Raw genomic sequence first — 21,077 nt, 5'->3', positions numbered from 1 at the left:
ACCAGGAGGTGACGTAGAAAAGCATGGAAGACGGGATCTAGTTCTTGGCAGCAGACAGTGTACTGCCAAAATTTCCTTTGTCGTCGAAGGTGGAACTTATGCTTGGTGGCAGTGGTGGCGTTGGTGAAGGAGGTGGTGAAATCTATAAAAAAAAAATAAATAAATAAAGGGAGGGTTGAGATTCGGAAAAAGGAATGTTAAGATTAGAGTTAGGAAAAGAATAATTTGAGATTTTTAAGTAATTTTTTAATGTTAAAATAATTTTGTTGTATGGAATCATATTTTATAAATATAAATGATAATTTTTTTATGGATAAATTTATCAGCGTTTAAAACTTTATAGATAGAAATTAAATAATAATTCACTCTTAAATTTATCATATAATTATACAAAATAGAAAGTAGTTTATCTCCTAATATTTACAAAAACAAAGCAATTACCATATTTTAATATCATATTAGGTGTACATAAAAAATTAAGGGTAATTCACATAAATAAATCAACATTAATCTAATATTACATATATCACCCAAAATAAAAAATATAATGTAAATCACCCCAATCACATTTTTATGCAAATCAAAACACATAGATTAGATTTAATTCTCTATATAAATCGAAACAGCCTGGTTCGATTTATACATATTTGCATGTTGTAATAATAAATCTAATCAAGCTGTTTTGATTTATACATGCATGCATGCTGTCCTAGTAAATCTAATCAGTCTGTTTAGATTTACTAAGATAGTATGCATGCATGCATAAATCAAAACAGTCTGATTAGATTTATGTTTTGATTTTCAATTTGTAATTTGAGAAAAATAATTAACATATTATATCAACAAAATTATCATAATTTATGAAATTAAGTATAAAAATTATTTTCTTAAAATATTGATACAGTCTATCTCTACTTTTATTTGAAATCATCTATTTTAAATAATTCAGTACAAATAAATATGAAAAGTCATTAATTTAAAATTTAAAATATAGATGAGATATACTTTAATAAAAGTTGATCTAACTAGTAATAAAATATATCAATTTTTATTTTTTAAATTGGTCTAAATTAAATTATTAATATTATTTTATTATGTTCAAAAATTATATTTTTATATTTATAACTTCATATATCTCATTTATAATATAAACGAGATAACTATATATGAATTTATCTTGTTATGTGTATTTTTTTTAAATTCTATTATCTTGTTTCCAGACGAGATAATACCAAATAAAATCGTATCTTATCTCGTCTATCGTATAAACAAGATATAAGCAATCTTAATTTGTTTACACGATAAATAGAATATGTAAAAAAATAAAAATTGATAAATATGCTACAAATTATCTATATTCATAAATAAAATATTTATTTAAAAAATCCTAATGTATGTGTATATATATAGTGTATCAATATTTAAAAAAAATTATTTTTATACTTAATTTCATAAATTATGATAATTTTATTGATATAATATGTTAATTATTTTTCTCAAATTACAAATTGAAAATCAAAATGTAAATCTAATCAGACTGTTTCGATTTATGAATGCAAGCATACTATCATAGTAAATCTAAACAGACTGATTAGATTTACTAGGGCAGCATGCATGTATGTATAAATCGAAACAGCCTGATTAGATTTACTATGACAACATGCAAATATGTATAAATTAAACCAGACTGTTTCGATTTATATAGAGAGCTAAATTTAGTCTATCTATTTTGATTTGCATAGAGATGTGATTGAGGTGATTTATGTTACGTTTTTAATTTTGGATGATATACGTAATATTGAATGAACATTGGTTTATTTATGTGAATTACCAAAAATTAATTAATAAAAAAGTTATTTGTATAATATATATATATATATATATATATATATATATATATATATATATATATATATATAATACCTGATTTGATTATTAATTTTTTGAAATACATAGTATTTTTATTTAAATACTTATAGATATTTTATCTACTGTTATATTTATTTTTTTATTTTTGTGTTAGGTTTATGCTAAAATTGAGTTTAATAATATAATTAACATCTAATATAAGAATAAAATAAAACATGGAGACAAGTTGAAATAAAATAAATTGACGAATTGAGGTAGTTTCATCTTTCAAGTTTCTACAACTGGAGACAATACGATCTGAGCCGCCACATTGTCCAAACTCCAACCACTCTCTCTAATCTGTCTCATCGAATCTATACAATACTTAAAAAAAAAAAGGATAAACTATCATTGTTGTTTTTAAAATTTATTAAAAAATTCTAAAAATATTTTTAAATTTTATTATTTTAATTTTATTTCAAAAATTTTTGTTTGTATTAAATATATTTATAACGACTAATTTTTTTAAAAATTTAACACTAATTTAATAATAATTTTATAAAAATAATTTTTAATATAAACAAATCAAACATAATTGACATATATTATTATTAAATTAGTCATAAACTCAAATATATTCGATACAAATAAAAAATTTTAAAAATAAAATAAAATTTAAAAATATTTTTAATTTTTAATAAAATTTTAAAATAAAAATATACTTTACTTTTCAAAAAATATAAAAAAATCTTATGTAAATCATCCATACCAAATGGCCAATCCTAATTATTTTTTAAATAATTTGTTGGAGAACAAATGAATAAAATAATTTTATAAACTTGATTTCTATGTAAATTTTAAAAATAATTTGTTTCTTTTTGGCTAAAATTCAATTGAATATTAATATGTAAAATAAAATAAAAGATTAAGGACGGTTTTGGTGATTAAAATTTGTTTCTTTGGAGCTTATAAATTATAATAGTTGTTCGGTGTTTCACCCTGTTGTATACTATTTTTCTTCACTCAGTGACCCCATCATTATTCTTGTTCTGCACATGGAGTGAAATAAAAAACCTCATTAGACTCAGAACAGAAAGAAGAAGAACGAAGAAGAAAAAAAAATGGGGTGTGGGAACATGTTCTTCACAATTCTAGTGACATTCTCAGTGGCACTGATCACATACAACATCCTAATCTCAGCAAATGCGCCATTGAAGCAAGACTTTCCAGGACCTTCTACAAGACTCCCTTCAATCTCCGTTGACCCGCTGATTAAGATGCCACTTCACAGATCAACACATTCCAATTCCAACAAGCGGCTCTTCCACACTGCAGTAACTGCTTCCGATTCTGTGTATAACACGTGGCAGTGCAGAGTGATGTATTACTGGTTCAAGAAGATGAGGGATCAGGGAGGACCTGAATCCGCCATGGGAGGCTTCACCAGGATTCTTCATTCTGGAAAGCCTGATCAGTTCATGGATGAGATCCCTACCTTCGTGGCTCAGCCTTTGCCAGCTGGCGTGGATCAGGTTCAGGTTTTTCCCTTTTTTTTGGGGTTTTGAATTGTGTTTCTCTTATGGTTACTTTTTTTTATTATTATTATCAAAAGGAAATTGGTGATTGGATGCTTTGACTTTCTGGGAAAAACTGATGCTTTACATTTAGAATTCCTGACATTATTGTGAGTGAGGATTTGAATTTTGAAGATTTTAAGTTGGTTATTAGGAGGAAAGAGTGTACTGTGTACACAAATGTTAATGCTATGATTTGGTTTTCATTCCTTCCTCCTATGAAGTGTGTGTGTTTGTTCTGTTACAAGTTACAATTAGGTTCTGTCCATTATGTTGTGTTATTATAGAATTAGATAACTAGGAAATGTGTGCTTCAAATTGTGAATAATTTATATAAATGTTATGCCTTGCGCTTGTTCTTGAAGTATGGTATTTTAAGTGCTGTGCCTTGCACTTTTTCTTTGGGTAAAATGCTTTGGATTTCATTCGTCCTGGTTACTATCTGATTTCAAAAAGAAAGTAAAGAAAATTGTAAATGCATATACTATTTTTCTTTTAAGGTATTTAAAAGTTATTGTAAAAAAATTAAGAATAAGTGATTGTAAATGTTCCTAAAGCATTTTTCAAATGTTCTCCGAGAGCAAATACATCCTCCAAGAAGCAAGAGCATGCAAGTATTTCTCATAGTAAATGGAGGTTTGTTCTTGGAAATGTATCCAATTTAGTTCCTGAATATGATTATGAACTTCTAGTACTTGCTTAACAATGTGCGATAATTCGAGGACTAAATTATAAGCAATGTTAATTTTCAGTGATCAAAGTTGTTTTATGTAATCTTACTTGACTCTTTTCTATGGCAGGGTTACATTGTCCTTAACAGGCCAGGGGCATTTGTGCAATGGCTACAGCAAGCAGATATCAAAGAAGAGTATGGGGTTATTTCAACTTCAAATTTCTAAGTGCTATACTTTGATCATTATTTTGTTAAAGGAATTTTGGGTTTTGACTTTTGTTAGTGTCATTTGTATTGCATATTTTCAGTTACATATTGATGTCAGAGCCAGATCATATAATTGTCAAGCCTATACCAAACTTAGCTAGAGATGGTCTTGGAGCTGCATTCCCTTTCTTTTATATTGAGCCAAAGAAGTATGAGAAGGTGCTAAGGAAGTACTTCCCTGAGGAGAAAGGACCAATAACCAATATAGACCCGATTGGCAATTCACCTGTTATTGTTGCCAAGGTATCTTTCAATTTGTTTCCGTCCAAAACTAAGTGTCTTCTAGGTTATGTTTGATAAGTGTACAGAGATAGACTACAGAGATAAGACAGAAATGTCTTGATAAGAGAGAAAAGTTGTGTTGAATACAATTTTTATTTTCTTTTTAAGTTTTGGTAAAAAGACACATATTCTTGGATGAAAGTAGTAGTATTTATGGATAGTCTCTTGATTTTGGGCCACCCTTTAACTATATATGTAATGTATGTTAGGAATCCCTGAAGAAGATTGCTCCCACTTGGATGAATGTTTCCCTGGCAATGAAGAAGGATCCTGAAACAGATAAAGCTTTTGGATGGGTGCTTGAAATGTAATAGTTGTCCTTCTCTAGATTCATTAGGCTTTCCAAATCTTTCTCCAACTAGGCTTGTAATGTTTTTTACATCACTGATACAGGTATGCTTATGCCGTTTCATCTGCACTTCATGGTGTTGGTAACATTCTACACAAAGAATTCATGATTCAGGTTCAACTTTTTTTTTTTAATGGATTTTCCCCTGTCATGAATTAATAAGGTTCCTCTGGTAATAATACCTAATATAATTATGATTTATGTGTGTATATATATATATATATATATATGAAAAGTGCTTTTTGTTAAAAGAGCTGATTTTTTTGTCAAAAATAGATTGAAATAAATGCATGCAAAAATGCCCATCGAAAAACACAAGTTCCATGCCATAACTCATAAGAAGATAGTACATTAAGTGGTTTTCCTGCTTTATACTTATTCATCGTTTATGTTTGGCAGCCTCCATGGGACAAAAAAATTGGGAATACATACATAATTCACTACACTTATGGATGTGACTATAATATGAAGGTACTGTGCTGAAAATTGAGCTCGAACACACCTTTCTTATCTTTATTGAAGTTAGAAAGGTAGATCTTTTGAGTTTCACTCAGAATAACATGTATATATTCAGGGTGAGCTGACGTATGGAAAGATTGGAGAGTGGAGATTTGACAAAAGATCTTATGATCATGTTGCTCCCCCCAAAAACTTGACATTGCCACCACCTGGTGTTCCCGAAAGTGTGGTACGTTTCCTCTCCCTTTGTAATTTTGATCATAAATTATTTAGAATAGAAAATACGTTATTTTGGGGGAATTTACGCACACTATAAGATGGTCCAACGTATTAAAATTAGAAGAAACTGGAATTAAAATCACGTAATCAATGAACTAGTTATCTTTAGACAATTATTTAATTGCACTTATGGTTTCAGTTAATAAGCTTAGGGTTTAGTGTTTTAACTTTTAAGAGCATTAGAGCTGAGGGCCTCCATTTTTTATGTTATATGCTTTGGTGTTTAATTGGACTTTAAACCTCCTAAACTACACCCCAAGAAATTTTCTTCATGAATAAATATGTTTAAGAACAAACCATTTGGAGGACCATGAGCAATTCAGTTATCATTACTGTACAGGTGACCCTTGTCAAAATGGTAAACGAAGCCACAGCAAATATTCCGAACTGGTGGTCATAGAAGCCTCTCTGAAGGTGGTTCACAACTTGCCTATGCCAAATATGGGCAACGTACACATCACTCATAACTGTTTTGTGTAGTTTATACATAGCTGCTGTGTAATTTACATGTTTCGAAATACTAATTTAAGCCCTCTGTACCTTGAGATGTCATTAATCCTTGTGGACTTCTGGGGGAAAAGGATATGTTAGTAGAAAAGAAAAATCTGTAACAAGGACCACGGATATCTGATTCTCTAATGCCATGGGAACCTTGCATGGGTGCAAAGCTTGGGCACATACATGTGACTGCTAATGACATGCAATGGTTGTCATCATAAAATGGTTTCTTTAATTTCTTAACATTGTGATTGAAACTACTCTATCCTTTCAACCTTGAAAAAGAGAATATTTCTCCCCCAACCTTTCTCCCAGTACTAACAATCCACAAACAAGTGACAATTTCAAGAGTCTTAATTACATACATTCTCACGAATCATACATGTTATCAACAATCGCTATAATCAGTTAAGATAGCGCCTGCAATTTTTGGAATTGCAATAACATGGAATCTTCTTTCCTTCATCTTCGTTGTTAAAGTGGTAATCGTATGTTATTTCTTCACCAGGATATATGTCCCTCTCCGCAAAAAAGACAACCTTCAAAAACCAAAAGCCACATGGTTAAAACTCTACACTGTGTAACAAAATTAAACTCTTATAATATAAAAACCTTTTAAACATTGTAAATTAAAAATGACCAGCTGCAAATATTATTAATTTCTTATACATTAAATGTATGTATTATATACATTCAAGTATTTATCTACTGTCAACCCAGCCAACGAAGGTCCAATATTATATCTTAAAAACATTTCTAAATAATACATTTTAACAAACATATGCCGTATGCGGTATGCCTAAAGATACAACATAGTAACCTTGTCATAATCATGTCCATCAACAATTAGTTTGTGCCGCCTCTATGTATGGTGGTGTGAATATACTATCTTGGAGTGTTTTATTTTAACGCTAAATTTAACTGGAGTGAGTGGAAGATTACCTTCTTCTCATGCCTTATAGTAACCACTTTCGCCACGCAATTCGGCTGACCATGTAAAGAAAAACATTAGTTACAATGCACAATTGTTGCAAGTAAAAAAAAAAGACGGATAAGATTTGTTATAACAATCACATTGATAATGGTCACAGTTCTTAGTTATCTCAAGCAAAAAGATAAATGAAATAAGTGTTCATAGAGAAGGGTAAGAAGGCCCGGATCTCCAGCTTGTTCATTCACATGAATTTTTGGGTATAACACCCAAGACATCAAACTTGAGTCTGACCCAAAACTACTTTATAACTAATATCTAATTAACAAAACAGAACCTAAAAAAAAGAAGTCAAGTCAGTTTTTCAAAAGTAATACCAAGCATGAGTGATTAACATAACGGGCTATGCCCCCTTTCTTTGTGGCATCAATAATATGTTCTTTGTCAATCCTGAAGAAGTAGCAAGCACCCTTGTACTGAAGTTTTCTTTCAGATTGATATTCAATCTCTCTTTTATCAGCTACCCGTGACCCCACAATTTCGCCAACATACTCAACAACCTATCCAAGCATCAGAAACATCATATATGCAACCACAGTAAAGAGCAAATATGAATACTAAAGGCTAGCATCAAACCATTTCACCACGGGAAATGAATCGAGAAGTGTAAAGACCAAGGGCATGAATTCCAGATTTGTAAACAACAAGGTGTTTCCAGCCCTTTGCTAGCTTGTACCGAGCATATTCCTTCTGCATATACGAGTTAGATATTCAGGACAATAGGCTGAATTTTACCCAAAAAATAAGTATGGCAACTAGGTATGTAAATATATCTTCCCACTTAAAATTGCTTGTTTCTGAAAAGCTGAAGTCCATGTCTAGGTCAAGTAAAAAGTCCATAATTAGCACAAGGTTGAGAAAACTATATAAAACTGATCTTCTAGCCATAAACAAGGTGTCTTATACAAGCCACATAGATCAAAGGAAGGATAATCCAAAACATCAATCAACAAACAACTGACTGGTAAATACAATTTTAGTTCAGTTATTTCAAAACCTATTAGTAAACATAATACAACAACAACAACAACAAAGCCTTGTCCCACTAAGTGAGGTTGGCTACATGAATCAAACGATGCCATTGTGCTCTGTAGATATAACCACACAAAAATTGCGGCCTATAGATATAACTTGAACATACCCGACAATCATGCTCAATATCTGATGCGGGCTTAGGGAGTCTTTGTGGACACAATTTCTGCCCATTAATGTGAATCCAAGCATTTAACTGTTCTTCAGGAACAAGGCATCCACTTCCTCCCTTTCCCTTTAAGGCACTGTAACAATATCTATGGAAACCATCCCGTTTACAGCCCTTGTAACCCTAAAATGCTCCAAAGACATCAAATCACAGGAAACATATCAAACAACACTCAGATAACCATTCAGATAAACTAATTGTTAATCCAAAAATGTCAGGAAAGGAAGAAAATACCTCTGTCCTGGCACAGGTAAATTCCCTTTCTTCTAAGCTATCTATATCATCAACAGGATCATACTTGGACTGATATCTAGGGTCAACAGCATGAAGCATACATCTTCCATAAAATCCAACGTTCTCATCATCATCGCCTTCAGTCTCACATTGCAACAGGTTCTGCAAAAAAAAAAAAAAATGAAAACAATGCTAGAGGACATCTGATTGATCCACAACAGAAGTTGAAATTTAGCAAGATCAACAGAATGGAAACCAGAACCACCAGCCAGCCTAAGTTAAAAGCAAAGGAAAGGAAGAGGACATAATTTGGCTTTGGTAAGTGTTTTTGCTAACAAGTTTCCTATTTTCTAATTATATGATAATTTAGTGAATAACTTTCCTTAACTTCTCTCTTACTCATTTTGATTTTTTGCAGTTTCTCGTAAATTCTCCATTTATTTAAGTAAAGGTATGTTGGAAATAAAAAATGTGACCAACGTGGTAGTTACAATTATATATGAGTAAAGATATAAAATACAAATATAATAACCTTTTCATATTGGTATTGACGATTTCCTAATGGACTATTTTACGCAAATGTCTATTTTTTATTAGAATAAATTATTGCAACAAATACTAAAAGAAGAAATCTTTTAACCACAAAAAAATTAGTAATACGATGAAAATATATTTTATTGAAATTAGTAACTTTTTATGTCAATATTTGTAAGCAATCAGACCTTTTAGAATTTCACGGAGACAAGAAGCATAACAAAGCAAAATTCAATTGTTCAATTGGGATTTGAAGCAGCGTCACTTAGCAAGCGTCTATGCTACTAGTTTTATAGTCTTTGGTTTTTAGGGTTTTTTTTGGGGGGTGGGGAGCTCTGCCAGTGTCAGAAAGGACAGATCTTTCAGGCGGATGGTACTCGTTTTGTACTAGGCCAATATGACTAAAGATCACAAATGCTTCAATTATTAGGATAGTAATAATTGCCACATAAGATAGAACTTTCTTAAAAGATAAAATCGATACATAGAAGCATTTTTCAATTGAAGGTACCATATTAAAGCCAGAAAATTGTATGATGCAAACACCAACATATCTTACAAAAAATACCTTTTGATGAGCACACCAAGGATGAAACTTGACCAAACAATTGACAATCCTGCACTCTATACAAGAACCACCCCAGCGGTTGCAGATGGAACAAACCTGGAAAAGGTGACAATAGTCAACATTTGGGGAGTGTCACCTTGAATTTACATGTATCTTTTAACCAGAATTTATAACTGATAAAACAATTTCCTTTATACAGACCATAACATCACACTGAAAGGATTCGATGTCCAGTGTTAACCCCTTAAAGGATTAGGATTTTCTAGCAGATACTAAGTCCATTCATTAGACCAAACACTCAACCAAGGCTTACTATATGCTTCTGAGTCCTGAATATAAAAATCAAAGAAACTTGGTCCAAATATGATTAGAACAAACAAATGCGACACGATTTGACTTCATGAAAGTATAGAAGAGAGATGCTTAACTTTATTCAACACCGGCTGAACTCAATCAAATGCAACAAAGAAAAATAATATAGAACTCCAATGTAATTAACCATTTTAAGAAAAAAGGACGCAAGTCCGTATTTTATTTCATCAAGTAATCATTGTAGGACCCAGATATAAATATAGAACTTAAAACAGTAGCAATAATCCAATAGAAGCTATGCATAGTACCATATACAGACACTGCTATCATAGGAATACCAATGTCAGTATATCTAATATGCTAGACAGATTTGAGAATGTATTCAACATATAGAATGCCCAATAGACAATAGCATCTAGATGACAGTATATGTAAAGAACAATAATGTCAAGTTCTTCTGGTTGTTTTTGGCTCCTGTATAGTGCAACTCTTATCTCTATATTGTATTATTCTTCTCTCTATGTTAACAAAATTATTTTGTCAAAAAATATATATTCTAGTGGTTGATTGATTGACATAAAAATTGATATAAAATGCAACCAAGAATTTCTGTTAGGAACTCACCACATCTTCTCTGGGAAGTGTAACACCAGATACATCAAAAGCACTCATTGTATTAACATTCGGGCATCTTGTTCCAGGAGTCCAAAGCCCACAAACCATATGAATCCACTGCTTTACAGATGTATCATGAACTCCTGCTGTAATGCTGTTATGAACCTTTAAAATATTGTAAGGGACATTTTGCATTTGATTTGTTGACATCTCAACTTTCAACTGGTCTGATCTTGAGATCTCAACATTCCCAGACTTCAAACCACATGTTTGGTCAAATTTTAGTTCAGATTTTGTGGAATCAAATACATCTGTTTCCTTCTCAAAAAGTTCAGGTGTAGTACTATGCTTAGACATGCCACCTTTTTCAATACTCCACGCTTTTAAGAGGCTTTTCACCATTGTGCGATTCTGTGTTGCTCGAGTCATGGCTCCACCTCCATAACCACACAGGACACAAGCCTTGATGTTTGACCCGCAACATGCCAAAAGAAGAAAAGTAGTTTAAATTAAGTTCAAGTTGGGTAAGTCATATTGGAAAGTTTGTATCTGAAACTACAAAATTGATAATAGCTAAGTAGAAGCAGTAGTTAATTCCCAAAGGCAATAAATGATCAATAGATGATTGAAACTATGGCATTTGGAGTGAGCCTATCAATGAGTCAAAATGACATTATGCGAAATTTCAAAGCAAAGATCATGAGCAACAGTACCAAAGATCAACACAGAAAAAAAAAAGGAAAAATGAAAAAGCTTATTCAACCAAAATATGAATAAATATACAATGTCTTTTGAGTTTGTTCGGCATGGTCTACAACACCAACGGCCTTTTTTAGGTAATGTGGAGATTCCATAGCAAGCCTGATGAACCTGAAATAAAACAAAACGGAGACAGCATTAGACTTGTCTCATACAATATATATGAACAATTAAATTGATAAACCTTATTTGAAACATTTACATACTCTAATTAGACAGCGACTACACTCCAACAAACAGTTAATGTCATCATTGCTCGAGTTTTGGCACACAGAGCAGAATGCGTCTGAATTTTGGATGGAGATTCCCATGCATTCTTGAACAAAGCTGCAAATGCATATGTACCATAAGAAAAATATGCACCCTCTAGAGAAACCGTGAGCACTTAAATGGACCTAGTAGGTTAGTACTAAATAAGTAACAGAACTTCAAATCTGCTCACTTTCTGCTTTTGGTGTTACACCAACCATGCTCCTTATCTTCACCATACTCCACCACAATATCCTTCACTTTGGTTTCTGCCATTCATTTCAAAACCATAGTAAGACGGAACTACTTAGAAAAATAATCCATCACACATAGATAGTAACTATAACAGAACAGACAAAGGCATCAAAAGCGTTAAACCATCAAAAGCATTCTTTAATAAAAAGAAAATCAGATTCACCTTTAGCAGTCAGTTCATTAATACTGCGTACTTTCCTAGTTTCCTTGTTCTTCAGCTTCAATGGAGCTATGTTTACAATACTATTACCATGTATAGCTTTGGATTCTCTCTTTGCTTTGAAAATAACAAGTGACGTGTTGCCCCTCTCCAAACCGGGTTGACCACAGCAGTGTTCATTACTTCCAAAGCTCAATCTCTTCAATTTCTTTTTCGAAGTTAATCTAGGTACCTTACATCTTTTGGCACTTTTAAGAACCTTACTGAGAGAAACAAATTTTGGAATTTTTGGCAATTCTCCAGCCAATTCTTCACTGCATATTTCACCATATTCTCCACATACTATTGGCCTTGTGATTCTATTGGCATTTGTCCCCCTGGTAAACATTGACTCAACCTTGCCAATTTCAGTTTCCTCCAAATCTGGATCTTGCATTTGAAAATGCCCAACACAATCAGAAGGGAAATATGCTCTTTGTTTCTTTCTTCTAGGAACGTCATGTAAGCTACGAAACTCGTCATCTGAACTTGATTCCGACACATGACTATCTTCTTTGTCACTATGACGTGCACTCAGAAAATGGTTACCAGGAAATTTGGGTGACAAAGCAGTGTGTTTATGCTTGGCATTAGACTGGAGAAAAGCGGCATTAGCAGATGATTTTCGCTGAGTTGATGGAAAGTACATTTGCCTTTCATCGTTCTTGTTATGCAATAAGAAAGGTGAAGGCAATGAGGCATCTAAATTCTTCAGCCTATTTCTCCTTTTCTTTTTTCCTTTTAAGTCCTTGACATTTTGAGATTGATTGGCTTTATAATGACCAGAAAGTATATGACTTTGGTCCTGGCTTTTTTGCCTTGTCATAGAATCTAACAGCTTAAGCTCATCAAGGAGACTACGACATGGTTTATCTTGATCATTTATGACTCTCAAATGACCTTTGTTCAAGTAACTCTCACATGTGGAGCCTAAAAACTCAGAACTTCTTTCACTTTCAACTGCATCAGGTGACCAACCTTTATTGATTACTGAGCCCTCATCAAGTACAAGATTGTTGGAATCAGTAGCATCCCCACCATCAATAATGCAAGAATCAATCTTATTGAATTCCATGGAAGCTTGAGTGACCATAGGTGCACAAGACCCAGTCGAGACATTAGACTTTTCTTGCACTTTCAACATGTCTTCCATATTAAAATTCCTTTTGAAGCGTTTAGCAGAAGCATTTACACTTTGAACATCATCTTGTCCTTCCGCTGCTATTGGATCTAAAGATTTTGCATCACAATCTGCTTTCCATAGCTTACTTGGTACACCTCTCCATTGATGAGTACTTTCATCCTTTGAAATTATCTTCAAAGGAGTTTCACCACTAGATTTTGCAAATTGTTTAAAATTATAAGTTGATCCATTTCCCAAAAAAAAATTGGTACTAGAACGGTTTTGCCCTGCAGCAAAAGTGTATCTTCCCAAATTCGTATCCACTGGTTTCTCAGTGAAATTGTTGGATGCACTTGATCTCTGAAACAGTGTATTGTCATTGTTTATTCCAAGGCTGAAATATAAAATCGAGGAAGAGAAAAAGTAATTAGTTATGGAACTAAGAATTTTGATCATAAAATATAGAATAAATAATAACTTCTGCATCAGAAAATCAAGTGACAAGCATCATTGCAGAAACTGTAGCATCCAATTTCTTAGGTAAGAGAAAACTTGAAGCCTCATTACTCATTATTTCTTGAAATATAATTAAATGTTCAAACACATTCACTCATCCAACCTCTACCAGATGATTTCACCTGTAAAACTCTACATGTTTGGAAACATAATTTTTCATTCACTTTCTGTGCCACACTTAAAATAAACTTTTTCTAGAGACGTTGGAAACCAACATATACATGCTTTGGGATTGAGACAACTAATAAATATGCTTGAAAAAAGGAATTACAAGTAAAACAAGACTGTAGTAGTTTCATCTAAAGTGTCAAGTAATAGGTAAAAAAGCAACACTACAATTAAGACAACAAACCATAAAAAGGTATCCAAAGTAAAGAATACAAAGTACACATGTCCTCTGGAAATAGAGATATCAGACAGTATCAATATCAAAGTATTTTCCCACAATGTGAAGTTGGCAACATGAATCAAACATCATTGCATCCTATTATAAATAATTTGACACTCTACTAAAGGCCATATAGCGTGTTGCTTAGGGAGAGAATCCAGCGCAGCCAATATAAACACAATCAATATACACACCCATAAACTTTCAACAAAGTTTACATCAGTTCTCAACTATCAAATACAACCCATTTTCTTTTATCTTGACTAACACAGGTTAAGTTTTTGGATACAGAACAAATGAGTGGATAAAAAATAACACCAGCCATCATGAACAGGTCCTCCCAAGACAGATGATACCACAATAACTAAAACTCCCATGGTTTTTTAACTTTGTCCCACTCTATTTTTGACAAAAAAAAATACATGTACATTAACTTTGAACTCAAAAACTAGGTCTCTGTTCAGTTCTATGAGGCCACAAACATGCAACTACCATTTTAATAATTACACCTTGATTATGTCAATGGCTGATGTTCCTTCCTAACAGTCATGTACTCCTTTTCTTTTGTCCCTCCCAAAATTCTCACATGTTTGATTCACTAGGTTTAAAAATATTTGCAACTAGGTAACAGTTTTAGGGGGTATAATAGCCACCAATAACCCTGATCCTGAAGGCCTAAACTTAAAAAAAACTTAATAAAGGAAAACCAATACCTACAGATGCCTTAGAAATAAGCTAACTGAATATGCTGCATGATTCTAATGGCAACAAGTCACAAAAGTTATCCCAAAGCAAAATGCAAGTAATATTATCCTTATAACGTAAGCTGATAATGGTCGCAATCACCTCAACGATTGCCCTTCATTTTGAAGATTGTAGGCCTGTTTACATTGTGATTTCTTTTCTTTAGAATGTAAAGGTAATGCTGTCAAGCCAGAGAAACAGTATCTATTCAAACCTGTATGAAAGATAACCACTATTGAGCATGCACATAGTACAAAGAATAAAGTTCCAGAATCCTTGCAAAATCAAAACAGTTAAAAGGGGAGATCAGATAGCCATTGTGCATGCCTGTGAGTGAAGCCAGCTTCTCTAAATCATCAGTGGTATCAGGACTCCCACAAGGACCTCTTTTTTGTGGCAATTTAAATGTAGCGCCAAAAGAGAACTGTTCAGACGTCAAAGCCTCATATACGTCGGGATGAGCTTCTGAAGTGTTGCTGGATCTCTTGTGCTTTTGATTCATTTTATGAAAATGCAATGCATGTCGTTGCTTAGATAACTCCAGTATCTGCGTCACTGCAAGCAACCTCATATTTTCATCAAGCAAAGGTCTGTCCAAGTTAATGCTCTGTTGCTGTGGTGTAGTAGTCTGATTTGATGTAGAATTTGGTACAAGCAAGGGAAAGCCCTTCAGAATTCCTTCTAATGGAATTGTCGTCCCTGAGGTGAAATGATTCTTTTGTCCAACAGAAGACACATTTTTAGAATCACAGAGAAAATTTACACCAGCAGATGTATCGAACGGCAACCTTGATTCATTATATGACTCGTATATCTTTCCTTTAACAGTTGAAATACAACTACCATTGCCACCAACAGCTCCTCTGATGGAACTTGGATATTTCACTAGATTACTAATTCCAAATCCAGAGTTTAATTTAGCACAAGGATCTTTAGCAAAGTTAACACCTTCATCATTGCCCAAACCTTTAATAGATCCCACTGCTGAACAATCCAATTGCCTTCCCGTGTGACCATTATTTTTCCAGGGAACATTAATAGGAGCAAACTGCATGCCATTAAATTCATAATGTTTCTTGGATATGTCAGGTCCACTATCATTCTTCAAAATTTCACTAGCTTTTGTCTTTCCCTCTGGCTGAAGATTTAACTGTGGAAGTGGTGAAAACAACAAACTGTTGGCTGCACTGTCAGGTTTTGATCTAGCTGCACCACCAAAAGCATTGCTAACACCAGGCATATAGTTCTTGATTTTAGGCTGAGGTTGATCAACCATTTTGAAGGAACCATAACCATGGCAAAAATTATTCTGCAATTTCCCCTCACTGCTATGCACTGCATCCAATTAACCAAATCCATTCTTATGAGTTTTTATTCAAAATGACAAGCAACATAAGTAAAAACTGAATAACATCAATAAACAATTGAATAAATAGCACTATAGCATTATCAATAATCAGCTAAGGTAAACATTAATTTAACGTACTATTAATCATTGGCTTTGCAAGATGCAAATTTGGAGGGCTGACAAGGGCATTAAATAATGGATGTCCTATAAATGATGGAACTGGATTTCCTGTCTGAGGGGGTTGTCCAAGCCTCAGCTCAATATTAGACGATGCTGCATCTTTGCCTATAAGCACATCTTTTTCATTATTGTTTTTTATGCATTCATGATCTATTGGAAGGCTTGTTGGAATTTGTGAAGGAGAGTGGGCAACTGAAAAATTGCCATTTCGTTTAAGGGAATCAAAGAAAGGTGGTACAGGTTGACAACCATCATCCCCTTGAATTCCAACAATGTTTGTTGTTGTACATGTTCCAACAAAACCTTTGAGCGGAATTTTGCCACTTTCCTGGATTGTATTTGGTTCTTCTCTGGGAAATACACCACTAAGTAAACTGGGTTCTGTGCTGGTGGCCTTTGGAAATGGAACATAATCACAAGGCTTTGCAGACCTTAATCTGACTGCGGACGAACTCAATATTTGAGATAAATCACTCTTTGACATACTGGATGAAGATGAATTGGATCTCATCAGACTTCCTGTTGTTGATAATACTTCTGGCCAGTCCCATTCACTCTCATTGCCCAGAGACCTAATCTAAAGCACCATAAAAGTATCACCATCCAAAGTTCTTGTTGCTTCGAAGTTCAAATACATGCAAATAAGAAATACAACTCTCAAGGCCAATAGTAAAGGTAGGATGCCAAAGAAGATTATACAATATATCATAAGAGCAAATACACAAGTCAATAACATTTTTCTCTCCCTATAAGCTGGCTAGACCTCATAAATAAATGTCACTGTCAAAGGTAACATGTATGGCAATGGCCTGTTGAATGAACTAATAATATTAACTTCATAGTTAATAGGCTTGTAAGATGAGAATATTTGGAATGTCCGAAGTTAGGTTGGTTGTTTGTGGTTGCTACCCTCCAAGACAATGTACATGGCAGATATTGTCAGTAAGAGTAACCAAAGTCAAAAACTGCAGTGCAGGGACAAATAATTTTAAGCTGAATTGTCAGAATATCCCCCAAAAACAGAAAAAAAAAAATCAGATTCTTCATCTTTAGAAGCTGATAAAGAGTATCTCTGGAGAAAAGTCAGCTTTTAGCTATTTCATTTATATAAAAAATAGAACTCATAAAAATAACTTTTTTTTTCTTCAGAATTTAAAGCAAACACGCTCTTAGAACATTATATTTGCAGCTTCACATTATTCATTGATAATCTTGCTCTTTTACAACTTGTATTATGATGCTTTCGTCAAATTGTAACTAAATGCATGCAAGGAATCGTCAGCTGACGAGCTGCCACAGCAAAGCACAGAGAGCAGCAACCTGAGCCACGTCGATCTGTTTCAACACTGATTTCTATCAAAACCATGTAGTTTATCCCCAATTCCAGTCAGTTTTCAGTAGTCAGGTTTTCAAGCCACAAACAAACCAAGCAGGCGATCAGCTCAACTGTCTTCTAGCCAAACAGAACAATATAGAATGGTTCTCAAAAGCATGGCCAAGACCACAGTTTACCATACCATCAGAGGAAGGCAAAAGTAAGATAGATGTTAATGCTCACCAAGTTTATTCTACATGATATTAAGTTCCGGATGTAAGGTAAGAAAGATATATGCTTCAAGCTAGTGAATAAAATTTTATGGAACAAAACATACAGCATTCACTTTTGTCAAAAAAAATAAAGCAAAATGACAGAGAGAAGAGAGAGACGCAAAGTGAAAGGAAATAGCAGTAAAAAAGATGCATCAAATCAGAAGGCTACTGAAGCGACTGTTGTAAATAAGGGATATACAATTAGTTCTTTTGCATCATAGTAAAACGAAATTCAAGAAAGGAAGGAAGGGGGAACGACGAAAAAAGCGGGAAATAAATACGTAAAACTATTATTTACTCATTTTCAGTCAATAATATGTGCAAAATATTCAAAACTGAAAAATCAAAACCAGCAAAGAAAGGACTGTTTTACTGAGAACCGAAAACTTATCCAACATTAATAAGCAAAAGATAGAACAGGCCATATAAAAACTCTGCATAATGCCTCATCAACCATTAAATTGTATAACATCACCTTACCCCAAACTTTAATAGGTATAAATTCTTCCATTGTGCAATGGTCTCACCATTTTCCATATGAACAGCATCCCCTGGGTTGATGCCATATAACCCTGCATGCTGCAAAATTGGATCAAATGAACAAATTAAGTATAAAATTTGTGTGATAGGAAACTAAGTTAACTCTTCAAGGAGGCCGATTGGCGAGGCTAATTTTCAACAAAATAGTGTAGCATATGCTGTGAAAGTATTTACCTACCTCACAAAACTTAAGAACTGACATGTGGCAAGAGTGGCATAAGCAAACAATACCAAGAAGCCCTGTATTGCTGAGAAGAAGATATCCACCTTTTAAGATAATATAAATACAAATGTGAGTTGTCAATATATGTATAATGGATATCCCTTAACCAATATGGAAAATATGTAACTCTAGCGCTCACTTTTTTCCATGCAGAACACACGAGGGCATCCACTCGTTAAAAGAGAATTAAGGTTGGAAGAGCAATGTTCTGGAACCATATTTGGCGTAGTTTGATTATCTGTAGCACAAACATTTAGACTGGATGCAGAGTTTGTACCACACCATTGGCTCCTAGAAGAAAAAGGTTCCCTTGCCTTTTTGCCACCAGGGACTGTGGACTGTGCAGCAGCATTATTACTCTGAATATCATGAAATACAGAATGAACACTATCCCTCAGACCAACCATTCCCCTGGAAGAACTATCAAGAACAGTATCTTGCCTGCTTTGCAGGTTATGACTATTTAAATTTTCAATAAAGATTCCACCACTAGATGTTGGGAAGGTTCCACTATCACTACAATCAACAACAAAGTTCCCACTTGCAGCAGTACAACTACCAGACGGGGTACAAAGTTTCTGATCAGACAAGTCTTTGAAATCATACTGCAACAGGGATGGAGGGCCATAAAGGAGAGCCACAAATGAGTTTCCAGCATCACCATGGTTAGCTGAATAACTGCAGCTGGGGTAAACAGAGTCTTGCATCTCTCCCACAAATTATCTTAAACAATGAGTAACTCCTCAGTAGGTACGTTGGCCTGCATTCAACTCCATCTATATTAACAAGCAGGGGGGAACGAATACTAATATAAAACATCGACTTTTGCATTCACTCTAAAACCCTTGTTTGGAGACACAGCAACACAAGGTTCTAGAATATGAAATGATATATCAAAAAAGCAGAAATCATAAGTGCGAAGTCACAGTTAATTGATAATCCCCAACATTTACCCCTATAATTTTATAATGATCAATTTGAACCCAAGACTTTTGTGAATTTAGACATTGACCCATGTATTAAGTTTCCATTCATTTTTAATGGAAATTTAATACATTTCACCCCAAACTAAGATTGTGAACCCTCTAGTCCTTGAAACCCCCCCCCCCTCCCAAAAAAAAAAAAAAATCACCACCACCAAAAAACAAGTGCAACCCAGACAACAAACAATTTTTCATGTTAACTATTTTGTTAAGGTAAAACTTAACAAAATAATCAAAGCGCAAATTTAAAAAGGATTAAGCGTTTGATTGTCATGCTTCAGTAAAATCTGAAGCTAAAGTACAGATGACCTATAATTCAGTGGTAAAATGGATATTTCTCTAAAATAATTGTCATCATGCTAATAAGAGTCTTTGAAGCTACTATTTCCTTATTACTAGCTGAATACTACTATACTAAACCACAGTCTCCACACAAGAAGCATATTAATATCATTATGCCACGGATGCGTATTCAAAGCACTCAAAACTCCGATAGATAACATGCACGAATGCATTTCCGCTGTATATCACACTCCTTAAGTCTTTTTAATAGCATTAATAATAAGAATAACAGTAATAAGTAATAATCATAAATGATTGATTCAAAGAAAACAAAACGTCGGAAAAAAGTTCCAATTACTTGCATTAAACTTCCTTTGCATTGAACCATGCAGCCATGCATTGCATGAACAACAACGCAGACTGAAAAAACCACCGACAAAATGCATTCCACATAAAGAAGATCCATGAAACAAACATTCGCACCGGAACACACAGATAGCAAAAGGCAAACCAAAAAGGGAAAAAAAGATGGAAGCAAAACTAAAAATCTGAAAAGAAAGAAAGCATGATCGAGTAATAGATCGTTGTTACCGTCAAAGATGTGGATGGCTGAAACGGAGCTCAAAACCCTAACATTAATCCAAGAGAGGAAGGAAAAAGAAAAGATAACAAGAAAGGGGGGATGTCACCGAAAGCGAAAAATGGCAGCGATGAGAGTTGGAAACGAAACCAGTGGGTGAAACAGTGAAGAGAGAGAAATGGAAGAAACGGAGGAGTGTGAAGAGTGCAAAAACTTTTTAAAAGGAGGGAAGAGAGAGTTGCAGAGCAGAGAGAGGAGTGAGGAGCAGCACAGCACCTGAGAGTACAGTTGCATGCTTACTCACTTTATCCACCACCTTCGTGATATTGTACCGCTAATATAATAAGTTTTCAATTCCGCTATATTTATTATTGAAAAAGTATAAGTAATTAATAATATTTTTGAACAATATATGAATAATGTAAATTAATAGA

At 33.6% G+C, this 21,077-nt stretch overlaps 2 protein-coding genes across 8 annotated transcripts; one reads left to right on the top strand and one right to left on the bottom strand.

Annotated features, from left to right (window-relative positions):
* Window positions 1-2,844: 2,844 nt before the first annotated feature.
* On the top strand, window positions 2,845-6,472 carry LOC112697528 (hydroxyproline O-arabinosyltransferase 1). 2 transcript variants are annotated; one of them, XM_025750751.3, is made up of 8 exons: window positions 2,845-3,386; window positions 4,223-4,290; window positions 4,404-4,605; window positions 4,854-4,951; window positions 5,038-5,107; window positions 5,393-5,464; window positions 5,568-5,681; window positions 6,072-6,472. In XM_025750751.3, the coding sequence occupies exons 1-8, from the start codon at window positions 2,970-2,972 to the stop codon at window positions 6,129-6,131; spliced, it is 1,101 nt and encodes a 366-aa protein (XP_025606536.1). In that variant the 5' UTR covers window positions 2,845-2,969; the 3' UTR covers window positions 6,132-6,472. The 2 variants fall into 2 exon arrangements, with proteins under 2 accessions (XP_025606536.1, XP_025606537.1); XM_025750752.3 differs by having other exon boundaries at window positions 2,849-3,380.
* LOC112697527 (uncharacterized) lies at window positions 6,439-20,958 on the bottom strand. Of its 6 annotated transcripts, none has more exons than XM_025750750.3 (19): window positions 20,655-20,958; window positions 18,938-19,558; window positions 18,754-18,842; window positions 18,516-18,614; window positions 16,404-17,063; window positions 15,245-16,252; window positions 15,020-15,131; window positions 12,111-13,663; window positions 11,886-11,961; window positions 11,650-11,770; window positions 11,468-11,554; window positions 10,694-11,146; window positions 9,758-9,853; window positions 8,656-8,817; window positions 8,362-8,544; window positions 7,797-7,910; window positions 7,538-7,720; window positions 7,172-7,216; window positions 6,439-6,768 (listed from the first exon to the last, which is right to left on the bottom strand). In XM_025750750.3, exons 5-19 carry the CDS (start codon window positions 16,954-16,956, stop codon window positions 6,634-6,636), a joined length of 4,881 nt encoding a protein of 1,626 aa, XP_025606535.1. In that variant the 5' UTR covers window positions 16,957-17,063; window positions 18,516-18,614; window positions 18,754-18,842; window positions 18,938-19,558; window positions 20,655-20,958; the 3' UTR covers window positions 6,439-6,633. The 6 variants fall into 6 exon arrangements, with proteins under 6 accessions (XP_025606535.1, XP_025606530.1, XP_072077559.1 ...); XM_025750745.3 differs by having other exon boundaries at window positions 16,404-17,022; XM_072221458.1 differs by having other exon boundaries at window positions 16,404-17,022; window positions 20,422-20,954.
* Window positions 20,959-21,077: the final 119 nt, after the last annotated feature.

The sequence above is a fragment of the Arachis hypogaea genome, chromosome 16, assembly GCF_003086295.3.
Source record: "Arachis hypogaea cultivar Tifrunner chromosome 16, arahy.Tifrunner.gnm2.J5K5, whole genome shotgun sequence".
Taxonomy (NCBI): domain Eukaryota; kingdom Viridiplantae; phylum Streptophyta; class Magnoliopsida; order Fabales; family Fabaceae; genus Arachis; species Arachis hypogaea.
This window is presented reverse-complemented; position numbering and strand designations above follow the sequence as displayed.